This window comes from Bos indicus x Bos taurus, chromosome 10 (assembly GCF_003369695.1).
Source record: "Bos indicus x Bos taurus breed Angus x Brahman F1 hybrid chromosome 10, Bos_hybrid_MaternalHap_v2.0, whole genome shotgun sequence".
Classification (NCBI taxonomy): Eukaryota; Metazoa; Chordata; class Mammalia; order Artiodactyla; family Bovidae; genus Bos; species Bos indicus x Bos taurus.
Window position 1 is genome coordinate 97,727,444 of NC_040085.1, and position 13,361 is coordinate 97,740,804.

The following is a 13,361-nucleotide window of genomic DNA, read 5'->3' on the forward strand; positions in this document are numbered from 1 at the left end:
GTCTCATTTTTACTGATAGAAAAAATATCTATAATCATTGACGTGTTAGTATCTAGGTCAGCTTTAGTGGAAGTCCACTCCAGAATCCAGTCATATGCTGACTCAAGTGCTATTTACGTACTTTAAACATCATACTTTCTATTGGATCTTATGTGCACCTGTATTCATAGTTGTTCTTCAAGGGTAATTGGTCAGATTTTAAGTTCAGTCTGTCTTCCCTAGCTTTGTTAGTACATTTTTATTGATGTTTTTTGATTCTTTATTTGAACTAAGCCAGTGTTTCTCTAGAACATCTCGCTGCTGACTGAACAAAATTATTATTTTTTGATCTCAGCATATTTTTAAATTTATGCCCTGTATTCTTGGGTTTAAGGCATTTCTTGTCTTATAACATGACACTTATGTATTTTAACACTTATGTATTTTATTTAATATTATAGATTAGAAACAGTAGGATTGGTTCCTCCTGAAATTTAGCAGAAGTCCGTAAGCCTAGAAATTCTTTATATTTTTACCTAGATAGTCTAAAGAAGGGCCTGCCAAATCAGTGATACTGCTTAAGGAAATTTTCATGACATTTATTTTACCTAGTGCACATTTTTATTTCTGCATCTGTATATCATATTTTAATCCTTACTAACATATATCAAATACTTTTTTTGGTGAGATACTGTTCTAAGCCCTTTATATTTATTCTTTTAATCATTAAAACAACTCTGTGGCATAGGCACCATTATTATGCCCAAATGAGGCTTGGAGTTGAATAACTTGCCCTGGTTTTCATTGTTAGAGGCTAAGCTGTAATTTTAGTAGCGTACTAAGCACTCTTAGGTACTAAGCTTGTGATAGATTCCTGTTACCCTTTGTGACCCAGGCATTACTGCTGTTGTTCAGTCACCGAGTTGTGTCCGACTCTTTGCGACCCCATGGACTGCAGCACGCCAGGCCTCTCTGTCCCTCACCATCTTCCTAAATTTGCCCAAGTTCATGTCCACAGCATCGGTGATGCCATCTAGCCATCTCATCCTCTGACACCCTCTTCTCCTTCTGCCCTCAATCTTTCCCAGCATCAGTGACTTTTCAAATGAGTCAACAGTTTGCATCAGATGACCAAAATACTGGAGCTTCAGCTTCAGTATCAGTCCTTCCAATGAATATTCAGTGTTGATTTCCCTTAAGATTGACTAGTTTGATCTCCTTGCTGTCCATGGGACTCTCAAGAGTCTTCTCCAAAACCATAGTTTGAAGGCATCATTTCTTTGGCGCTCGGTCTTCTTTACCGTCCAGCTATTACAATTGTTTGTGATTACTGGGAAAACCATAGCCTTGACTATACAGACCTTTGTCTACAGAGTAACGTTTCTGCTTTCAGAACACTGTCTAGGTTTGTCATAGTTTTCCTGCCAAGAAGCAGACGTCTTCTGATTTCATGGCTGCAGTCAACATCTGCTGTGATTTTAGAGCCCAAGAAATACAGACCCAGGCATATAAGTTTGTAATTAAAGAGAGAGGAGACCCAAGGAAGTTTTGTTGTTAGAAGGGCACTGGTAAGGGAGACTCAGTTTATATGTGAATGTGGCATTTTTCTGAATATCTTATGTTTATATTTATTTTTAGAAAGCTATACAAGTATTAAAATGTGGGAAAACCTAAAAAATTATTCTTAGTAAATTAAAAGTAATTTTTCTCCCACCAGCTTTTGAATTTCTAAGGCCAGAGATTAATGAGTAGCTACTTAGAAGATAACAGTTACCTTGAAATTGACTTTAAACTTTTATCATTAAAAATGAAACACAAGAGGGTGCCATTTACCATGCCACTTCTGGTTTTTTACTTTTTATCTTTCTCTTTGTGAAATACAATGCAGCAACAACTGTATTATTTTTTTACTGTTCCCAAAGCCCATTAACTTGTTTTTTTTTTTTTTTTAATTTCTTAATTTCAGTTTGTAGATTATTAGTTTTCTATTGACCTTGTCCATGTAACAGATTCGCAGTATGTGTCTGCCTTGGGGCTTTCGATTCTAATTATAAGTAATTCTTGCTAACTTTAAAGTTAAGGAAGAGTTTTTTGAAACAGGTTTTTAAGTTTTCAACTAAACTTAGCTTTAATCTTAAAAATTCTTTTCCTAAGTTAGGAGCATATAGTTATAATGATATTTTGCTGCAAGACACTTTTAAAAAAAGTATTTACATTTTTCATAGGTGGTATTCAGTCAGTTCAGTTCAGTCGCTCAGTCGTGTCTGACTCTTTGCGACCGCATGAATTGCAGTACGCCAGGCCTCCCTGTCCGTCACCAACTCCCGGAGTTCACTCAAACTCATGTGCATCGAGTCAGTGATGCCATCTAGCCATCTCATCCTCTGGCATCCCCTTCTCCTCCTGCCCCCAATCCCTCCCAGCATCAGGGTCTTTTCCAATGAGTCAACTCTTCGCATGAGGTGGCCAAAGTACTGGAGTTTCAGCTTTAGCATCATTCCTTTGAAAGAACACCACCCAGGACTGATCTCCTTTAGAATGGACTGGTTGGATCTCCTTGCAGTCCAAGGGACTCTCAAGAGTCTTCTCCAACACCACAGTTAAAAGCATCAATTCTTCGGCACTCAGCCTTCTTCACAGTCCAACTCTCACATCCATACGTGACCACAGAAAAACCATAGCCTTGACTAGACAGACTTGTTGGCAAGTAATGTCTCTGCTTTTGAATATGCTATCTAGGTTGGTCATAACCCTCCTTCCAAGGAGTAAGCATCTTTTAATTTCATGGCTGCAGTCACCATCTGCAGTGATTTTGGAGCCCAGAAAAGTCAAATCTGACACTGTTCCCGCTGTCTCCCCATCTATTTCCCATGCAGTGATGTGACCAGATGCCATGATCTTAGTTTTCTGAATGTTGAGCTTTAAGCCAACTTTTTCACTCTCCTCTTTCCCTTTCATCAAGAGGCTTTTTAGTTCCTCTTCACTTTCTGCCACAAGGGTGGTGTCATCTGCATATCTGAGGTTATTGATATTTCTCCCAGCAATCTTGATTCCAGCTTGTGCTTCTTCCAGCCCACAGTTTCTCATGATGTACTCTGCATATAAGCTAAATAAGCAGGGTGATAATATACAGCCTTGACATACTCTTTTTCCTATTTGGACCCAGTCTGTTGTTCCATGTCCAGTTCTAACTGTTGCTTCCTGACCTGCATATAGGTTTCTCAAGAGGCAGGTCATATGGTCTGGTATTCCCATCTCTTGAAGAATTTTCCACAGATTATTGTGATCCACACAGTCAAGGCTTTGGCACAGTCAGTAAAGCAGAAATAGATTTTTTCTGGAACTCTCTTGCTTTTTCAATGATCCAGTGGTTGTTGGTAATTTGATCTCTGGTTCCTCTGCCTTTTGTAAAACCAGCTTGAACATCTGGAAGTTCACGGTTCACGTATTGCTGAAGCCTGGCTGGGAGAATTTTGAGCATTACTTTACTAGCGTGTGAGATGAGTGCAATTGTGCGGTAGTTTGAGCATTCTTTGGCATTGCCTTTCTTTGGGATTGGAATGAAAACTGACCTTTTCCAGTCCTGTGGCCACTGCTGAGTTTTCCAGATTTGCTGGCATATTGAGTGCAGCACTTTCACGGCATCATCTTTCAGGATTTGCAATAGCTCAACTGGAATTCCATCACCTCCACTAGCTTTGTTCGTAGTGATGCTTTCTAAGGCTTACTTGACTTCACATTCCAGGATGTCTGGCTCTAGGTGAGTGATTACACCATCGTGATTATCTTGGTCATGAAGATCTTTTTTGTACAGTTCTTCTGTGTATTGTTGCCACCTCTTCTTAATATCTTCTGCCTCTGTTAGGTCCATACCATTTCTGTCCTTTATCAAGCCCATCTTTGCATGAAATGTTCCCTTGGTATCTCTGATTTTCTTTTATTTTTTTTACTTTACAATATTGTATTGGTTGTGCCATACATCTGTAATTTTGTTGAAGAGATCTCTAGTCTTTCCCATTCTGTTGTTTTCTTCTATTTCTTTGCATTGATCTCTGAGGAAGGCTTTCTTATCTCTTCTTGCTATTCTTTGCAACTCTGCATTCAAATGCTTATATCTTTCCTTTTCTCCTTTGCTTTTTGCTTCTGTTCTTTTCACAGCTATTTGTAAGGCATCCCCAAACAGCCATTTTGCTTTTTTGCATTTCTTTTCCATGGGGATGGTCTTGATCCCTGTCTCCTGTACAATGTCACGAACCTCCGTCCATAGTTCATCAGGCACTCTATCAGATCTAGTCCCTTAAATTTATTTTTCACTTCCACTGTATGGTCATAAGGGATTTGATTTAGATCATACCTGGATGGTCTAGCGGTTTTCCCTACTTTCTTCAATTTAAGTCTGAATTTGGCAATAAAGGTTCATGATCTGAGCCACAGTCAGCTCCCGGTCTTGGTTTTGCTGACTGTATAGAGTCTCTCCATCTTTGGCTGCAAAGAATATAATCAATAGTTGGTATTACTCTGGTTTAAATATTGACAACATTTTTTCTAAGTTATAAGCAAATTCCAAAGTTTTGGCAACCACATAATTTCCCTACTTTTATATCAATGTTTATTAGCAGAATTAGAATTTTCTATTTTTGTTTTAACTTGTAATCATCATATATGTTAAACAAACAGGTAAATAGTAGTGACTTTGGCTAGTAGATGTGTTTTGGGCAGTGTTAGGTGCTTATTAGGGGTCAGTCACATAGGCGTGTGATACCTCTGTGACTGAACTACTTAAGCTTCAGAACCTGAGAGAAAAAAATGTGTTCATCGTAAATCACGTTGTCAGCATAAACTGTCTGGTCATGCTGGTACAGTGTGGCCCAGGTTCTCAGGCATGCAGAAACACTCTTATCAAACAGAACCTTCCAAGGGCTCAGAGCTGGGGTCCCAGGAACTAGTCAGAGACTAGTCTGTAAGCAGTCCATTTTGGGGAATGGGTAGGGTTGACCAAGCCAGGCTTACTGAGTTACCCTTTTCCCATACAAGGTCATACAGGAATTCTAGCCAGAGTTTGAGTCCAGGTCAGTCTGATTCTAAAAGCCTGTGCTCTGTCCGTGAGTTTGAATTTTAATAATCTTTTATCCTGCTTCGCTAATTAAAAACTGCTGGCTCTGTTAGATGTGGCTGAGACTTGGACCGTGCCTGTCCAGCTTGACAGACACTTATGACAGGTTTTCTTTTTTCCTCATGTGAAGAAAGGGAGCCTGATTTGAGTATTTGTCAGTAGTTTTGTAAGTAATGGTGCTAACAATTTCTGGTTCTTAATAATTTTCAGTGAAGTTTATTTTGGTTATTACCATATTGAAAATTAGTTTAGAAGAGTAGTCTATAATTATTCCTTTTGTACTTAATACAGTTTTCATTTTAAAAAAGAGAAATGTGATAGTGGAGTTAGACATTTTAGTTCTCAGTTACAAATTGTCTGCCTTGTAGGTAATAGATTTGAATGAACTTGTATAGTTCTCAAAAGCTTTTAACCTTTTTTCTTTTCTTTAGGTATTTGTGGAAACACTAGACAAGTGTTTTGAAAACGTCTGTGAACTGGATTTAATTTTCCATGTAGACAAGGTACAGCTTCTGTATTATCAAATTTTCTAAAATTTTTATCTTAGAAAAATGTTAATTTATATTTGTCAAAGTAAAAATAAATTCAGTGAATAATGCTATTTTTAATCCTTTATTCAGTTCATTAGTTGTGTTTACTACGAGCCAGGCACTGTGTTTAGTGAAGAAGCTTCAGACCCTGACCTAGAGGAATTCATATCTAGAGGATGAGATGAGAATGAAGGAAATTACATTTAAACTGGATTTTTTTTGTTTTGTTTTAGAAAAAAAGGTTAAAGGGTTCATAGATATTTCACAGACAGAAAAGGAGGGGATGACTCTACAGGCAGAAATATAAAATACATGCTTTTTATGAGGGGAAGATTTGATATTGATCAGGAAATCTAATTTTAAAGTACCTTTACTCGCATGGATTTGGGACTTCATTCTGAACCAATTTAATTTCTTAAAACAAGTGTTTTTTGGCCTTGTTGCTTTGTTTGTTCATTTTGGGAGGGACAAAACAAAATAATTTTCTGCTTTAAGGGTGGTGGATTGGTAGGTGGGAGAGTAAAGACAAGGAAATCAATTAGAAGTGTACTGCAGTAGTCCAGAAAGAAATGAACTAAGGCAGTAGAGCTGAGATGAAAGAAGGTAAATTGATAGGACTTGATGGTCTATTGAAAGGAGGTGAGAGCGAGGGAGAATGACTGAATTCTTTAGTGTTACTGGCTGTTGGGGATAGGGAATTTATGAGAGATTCCACTTCTACTATACATGGATTTTTTTCTCTGTTAAGTTGATAAAATATAACATTGTTTTGAATGGCTAAATCATTGAATAAAATTGTTGGGAAATATGAAAACTTTAACAAAAAATTGTGATTTTTAGAAGCTTCATTGAAATGTAATTCACATACATTAAAATTCAGCAGCTTTAAGCATACATTTTACTGAGTTTTGGCAAATGCATTTAGTTATGTACACTACCACAATGAAGACATAACAAAAAAATGCATTTTATTATTTGTGAACATCAGAAGAATACATTTACCATTAGCCAGTCCTTTAGGTCACATTTCTCATCTAAGTCATTTACTTTCATATATTGACTCATTTTGCATAAAGAACTTAACCTGGATATTTTTAAGAGAATTCTTTTTAGTTTTCTATTGCTTTTTTCTATTATCTATCTTATGCTATTTGCACTTACAAAGACTCCTGTTATTTTTAGGCCTTAGGGTTCACAATATTCTAAAGTATGTTTTGGTACATGGCTAAAATGTTTAAAATTCTATTTTTAAAATGATTGCTCAGAGATCATTAGATCAAATGACTGCTCAAATCATTATATGTTACATGTAGCAATTTTTTGAGAAAATGGAGGATTCTATTGTAAAATGTTGCAGTAGGAATAAAGTTGTTGCATTTGTAATAGAAAAATTTTCCTTAATAGAAAAATTAAACTCTTACATATATATACCTTCCATACATGACACACGGTGTTTTTATAACTTCTATTTTACATTAATATACATTCATTTTAGAAAAATCAGAAAAAGCAAATAAGAAAATAAATAGAAGCCATCTCAATTTCAGAGATTGTCTAGTATTAAAAGATAAGTTGAGGTACATTAAACATTTTAAGTTTATTTGCATAAAAATGGATTCAAATTGGTCAGCACCTAACCAGAATTGGTTATGAGCACTCCACTGATGCAAGCTAAATGAAAGGCGTTTATAGAGAAGAAGCAGAAGCAAAGCAAGGGAATTATCTGATGAAAGTGAAAAAAATGAAAGTTGCTTGAAAGTGAAAGTGAATGGCTATTGCATGAAAGTTGCTCAGTCGTGAAAGTTGCTCTTTGCGACCCCATGGATTACATAGTCCATGGAATTCTCCAGGCCAGAATACTGGAGTGGGTAGCCTTTGCCTCCTCCAGTGGGTCTTTCCAACCCAGGGATCGAACCCAGGTCTCCCTCGTTGCAGGCAGGTTCTTTACCAACTGAGCTATCAGGGAAACCCTGGCTGTTGCTTAAGCAGTTACATTATTTGGGAAAGCCAGGTTGGCTGTGTATGTTGGTTGGTCTTAGGTTTTGATTTCTTAACCTTGAGGCATTTCAGGCTTAGGTTTCACTTTGCTCATGCAGACTGTTAATGTATTAGAACCACCCCGGTCTAATCACCTCCTTGTTTAATTGACACTCAGTTCAGTTCAGTTCAGTCACTCAGTCGTGTCCGACTCTTCGTGACCCCGTGAATCGCAGCACACCAGGCCTCCCTTCCATCACCAGCTCTTGGAGTTCACCCAGACTCATGTCCATCAAGTCAGTGATGCCATTCAACCATCTCATCCTCTGTCGTCCCCTTCTCCTCCTACCCCCAATCCCTCCCAGCATCAGAGTCTTTTCCAATGAGTCAACTCTTCGCATGAGGTGGCCAAAGTACTGGAGTTTCAGCTTTAGCATCATTCCTTCCAAAGAAATCCCAGGGCTGATCTCCTTCAGAATGGACTGGTTGGATCTCCTTGCAGTCCAAGGGACTCTCAAGAGTGTTAGCATTTTAGAGTATGTGTATTTCTAGATTTTTTGGTACAATTAAGTACACAAGCAAATATGTCTTTATAGGATCATATATATAGTAAGTAGCCTGTTCATATCACACAACCATGTATCACTGTTTTGGAACCTGCCAAAATTAGCTGTGCCTCTTCTTTCTGGCCTCAAATCTTGTTTTAATTTTTCTTCAATGCAATGAGAAAAAGTTTCAGTTTAGCAGAAGTTACAGACCAGTCAAGTAGACATTTCTTGTCCCTATTAGTTGTTGATGTTCAGCTGCTAAGTCGTGTCCAACTCTTTGCAGCCCCATGAACTACAGCACTCCAGGCTCCTCTGTCCTCCACTGTCTCCTGAAATTTGCCCAAACTCATATCTATTGAGTCAGTGATGCCATCCAACCATCTCATCCTCTGCTGCCCCCTTCTCCTTTTGTTTACAGTCTTTCCCAGCATCAGGGTCTTTTTCTGTCCCAATACTCTCTATCTAAAACAATGCTAGTCTTTTTTTTAATCACTTCTGTGAAAGTAGGCTTGTTTTCAGCTGCCAAGCAGCCCTGGACCTTCTAGCAGTCAGGGATCTCCTAAATATCTTAGCTCATTTCTTCTTAGGGGCAAATTCTGCACAACCCTGTGAGTGCTGTTAGACCACATTTGGGTAAAGGAAAGAAGGAAGTTGTAAAGAATACCCATTCTGTTATCAATCAAGATGGATTAGTTTATGTTGCAGTAACAAATACCAGATTATTTCTAATTTATGCAGTATGTTTATCTTGTGCTACATGCTGTCTCTCTGGGATCCATGGTAACAGTATCAGTTTTTATGTTAGAGAGAAATGAGTTTTCATGGGTAAATTTATCTGCTTTTTTGCCAATGTTTTACCACTACAAACTTGGATCACTAACTTTCATACGATAATTTCCACGTGATCTACCAACCAACCCCTAAGCCATTGTCTTTTCCTTTATTGTGATTGTTGTTGAGCTTCTCGTTACCAGCCTTTAAGTAACAGTTTCTTTATCAGTCACATAAACTAATATTTGTAGTCACCCTGAAGAATGGAACAGTACCCCCAACCCAAATTTATTTGGATGTAGAGACTGAAGATACCACATGTACACCAAGAAGATCTGATATGAGAAGGTTTATCAGTCACATAATAAGCGTTTAGGGGGAGAACAAGAACAGTGACTATCTTGAGGTTTTATGTGGTTAGCGGGTTGGGACTAGAATGAGGGTTTCCACATGTAGCTCAGGTCTTGCACAGTTTGAATTTCCTGGCAGTGTAAAGGAAGGAGCACATGGACTTTCTTATCAGTTCTCCCAGATGTGGGCAGGAGAGGAGAAGGGAGAACAGTGGGGCTTGCAAGCTGTCAGCAGGCAGACATCAAAAATAGAGTCAGACTCTTTATTACAGTTTAGTTATATTGCAGTCATAAGATCTAAAATATGAGTAACTTGGTTTATTTCTTACTTACATGGCCATTGTGGGTTTACTAGGAAGGTCTGCTTATTTGCTCAGTTGTGTTACCTGCCCATTTCCTGCACAGCCTGGCTCTAATTGAGCAGCCCCAGGTTGTTGCTGCTACCACAACACACCATCAAATCCCAGGGCAAAGATGGTAGAGCTGAAGATTTATAAAGAGCTTGGTTTGGAACATGTATGACTTTGACATTGACAGCTGTAATATGCTCTATTTCTCCCTGCTTCTTACCCGCCCCACCCCGCAAAGAAAAAGATCAGAGTAAGGGAGATCTGATTGGAGGCCTCAGTATCTTTCCTACCCTTCGGGCCAGAAGAATGAAGAATTAAGAGCTAAGGTGGTTTCCTCTAGCCCATTCTCACTTAAGGAGTTTCATAGCCAGTCCTTAAACCACAGGACATACGATGAGAGTCTTCTTTTCCTTCCACCAACAGAAGAAATGAACCTTTAAGAGATTTCAGCAACCACGCCTAAGTACCAGTGAGTAAGCAGAGAAAAAAAAAATAGAAATACTATGTTATAAAAAAAAATAGAAAATTAACATGTGATGCAATATTTTTAACAGATTTTGCTCAAATTTCACAAAATCTTACACTGATGTCCATTGCTTGTTTTCTTTAAAAAAAAAAAAGCCATCTCAACAAGAGAAATGAAAAATAGGCTGAACAATCAGTAAATATGCTCCATGAGAAAGCATGTGTAACTACTAGAGGAGTTAATGAAATTTCTGAAAAAGGAAAAAAATATCAAAATTAAAATTTTCAACGGATAAATTTAAACAGACACGTCTGAGTAAATAGAAAGGTAGAACCCATTGTCCATATTGTAGCATAAAAAGTCAAGAAAGACTGAAAATGTTATCTGTGGTTAATGTTATATGTTCATGGTTAAAAGTTATATGTGGTTAGTATTAACTGCATACTTACAGAACCAATTACTTCCTCAGCGAAGACTTTCTTCAGGTTCATGACATTATCAGGTGAAAGTTTTGATTTATATAGCACTTTGATATGTCAGCTATCCTCCTGAAGAGTAATTACACAAAAATTTAATGTATTTTTAGATTTAATGAAGTTCTAATTAATATATTTTGAGAGACAAAAAGATTGAAAATGGAAAGATAGTTTACAGGTCAAGGAAAATGGAACAAGAAATATCCAATATAGAAGAGAGAAAGACTGAGGCATATTCAGCAATTTTAAAAATGTATTAATTAGTAGTATGTTATAATATATTAAAGTATGTTGTATGCTTTCCCTGTCCATTTTGCCTTGAAAATTGTATCAAAATTTTGATGGACTAGCAAAATATACTCTTAATTCCTTTCAAAATCATTTTCAAAGTTATCATACTGTAGACTTTTCTTTCACGATATAATGTTAAAGAAGAGAGAAGTCTATGTGGAGACTGTGCTCTTGAGCAGCAGAACCTGCTCAGTTGCATCAATCTCAATGTTGACCACATGCCTGTAGAACCAGGTACTTCCTTAGGCAAACAAGCAAGTACTTTCTTCAGCTTAATGACATTACCAAGTGAAAGTTTTGATTTGTATAATACTTTGTAATGTCAGCTAACCTGTTGGAGAATTAATTATACAAAAATTTAACATATTTTTAGATTTAATAAAGTTCTGATAAGTACATTTTGAGAAGATCTATTTCTGAAGGTAAGCTCTTTTTTTAATGTTGGTGTGACTCCAGTAAAACCCAAAGACATCCATTTTCTTACTTAAAGTTTTTCATTATAGCTTTTCTTTTATTTATAAATACCTGTGGAGCTAAAGCATGATAAGAAAATATCATATTTCATTGATTCTAAAATGCTGATTTTCTTTCACATTTTTGAGATCAGTTCAGTTCAGTCACTTAGTTGTGTCTGACTCTTTGCAACCCCATGGACTGCAGCATGCCAGGCTTCCCCTTCCATCACCAACTCCCAGAGCTTGCTCGAATTCATGTCCATTGAGTCCATGATGCCATCCAACCATCTCATCTTCTGTCATCCCCTTCTCTTCCTGCCTTCAGTCTTTTCCAGCATCAGAGTCTTTTCTAATGAGTCAGTTCTTCCCATCAGGTGTCCAAAGTATTGGAGCTTCAGTTTCAGCATCAGTCCTTCCAATGAATATTCAGGACTGATTTCCTTTAGGATTGACTGGTTTGATCTCCTTGCTGTCCAAGAGATGGATTCTTCTCAGGAGTCTTCTCCAGCACCACAGTTCAAAAGCATCAATTCTTCAGCACTCAGCTTTCTTTTAAGTCCAACTCTCACATCCACACATGACTACTGGAAAAACCATGGCTTTGACTAGATGGACCTTTGTCAGTAAAGTAATGTCTCTGCTTTTTAATGTGCTGTCTAGGTTGATCATAACTTTTCTTCCAAGGAGCAAGTGTCTTTTAATTTAGATCAATATACATTTACAATTCTATAGCTTGTCATAATTTAATTAGCAGCATTTTTCCTTTTCAGTGGTTCATAAAGTAATGATGTTTTTAGTATTCAAATGTAAAGTTAGTGGAGGTGATGGGATTTCAGTTGAGCTATTTCAAATCCTAAAAGATGATGCCGTAAAAGTGCTGCACTCAATATGCCAGCAAATCTGGAAAACTCAACAGTGGCCACAGGACTGGGAAAGGTCAGTTTTCGTTCCAATCCCAAAGAAAGGCAATGCCAAAAATGTTCAAACTACTGCGCAGTTGCACTCATCTCACACACTAGCAAAGTAATGCTCAAAATTCTCCAAGCCAGGTTCAACAGTACATGAACCATGAACTTCCAGATGTTCAAGCTGGTTTTAGAAAAGGCAGAGGAACCAGAGATCAAATTGCCAACATCCACTGGATCATCAAAAAAAACAAGAGTTCCAGAAAAACATCTGCTTTTGCTTTATTAACTACACCAAAGCATTTGACTGTGTGGATCACAACAAACTGTGGAAAATTCTTAAAGAGATAGGAATACCAGACCACCTGACCTGTCTCCTGATATCTGTATGCAGGTCAAGAAGCAACAGTTAGAACAGGACATGGAACAACAGACTGATTCCAAATTGGGAAAGGAGTATGTCAACACTGAATATTGTCACCCTGCTTATTTAACTTTAATGCAGAGTACATCATGTGAAATGCTGGGCTGGATGAAGCACAAGCTAGAATCAAGATTGCCTTGAGAAGTATCAATAACCTCAGACGTGCAGATGACACCACCCTTATGGCAGAAAATGAAGAAGAGCTAAAGAGCCTCTTGATGAAAGTGAAAGAGGAGAGTGAAAATGTTGGCTTAAAACTCAACATTTAGAAAACTAAAATCATGGCATCCGGCCCCATCAATTCATGGCAAATAGATGGAGAAACAGTGGAAACAGTGTCAGACTTTATTTTTCTGGGCTCCAAAATCACTGCAGATGGTGAATGCAGGCATGAAATAAAAAGGTGCTTAAAAAGAAGAAAAGTTATGACCAACCTAGACAGCATATTAAAAAGCAGAGACATTACTTTGCCAACAAAAGTCCATCTAGTCTAGCTATGGTTTTTCCAGCATTCATGTATGGATGTGAGAGTTGAACTCTAAAGGAAGCTGAGCACTGAAGAATTGATGCTTTGAACTATGGTGTTGGAGAAGACTGTTGAGAGCCCCATGGACTGCAAGGAGATCAAATCAGTCAATCCTAAAGGAAATCAGTCCTGAGTGTTCATTGGAAGGACTGATGCTGAAGCAGAAACTCCAACACTTTGGCCACCTGACGCGAAGAATG

The 13,361-nt window shown here is 37.6% G+C and overlaps 1 protein-coding gene across 7 annotated transcripts in view; it reads left to right on the forward strand.

Annotated features, from left to right (window-relative positions):
- Positions 1-13,361, forward strand: part of AP3S1 (adaptor related protein complex 3 subunit sigma 1) — a 75,593-nt gene that overhangs the window by 42,738 nt on the left and 19,494 nt on the right. For all 7 annotated transcript variants that reach the window (XR_003512874.1, XM_027552639.1, XM_027552634.1 and 4 more), the window contains exon 4: positions 5,524-5,595. Coding sequence is in view for 6 of the 7 variants with exons in the window: in XM_027552639.1 (XP_027408440.1) it covers positions 5,524-5,595 (72 nt within the window). In the remaining variant the exon portion in view is untranslated. The remainder of the gene's footprint in view (positions 1-5,523; positions 5,596-13,361) is intronic.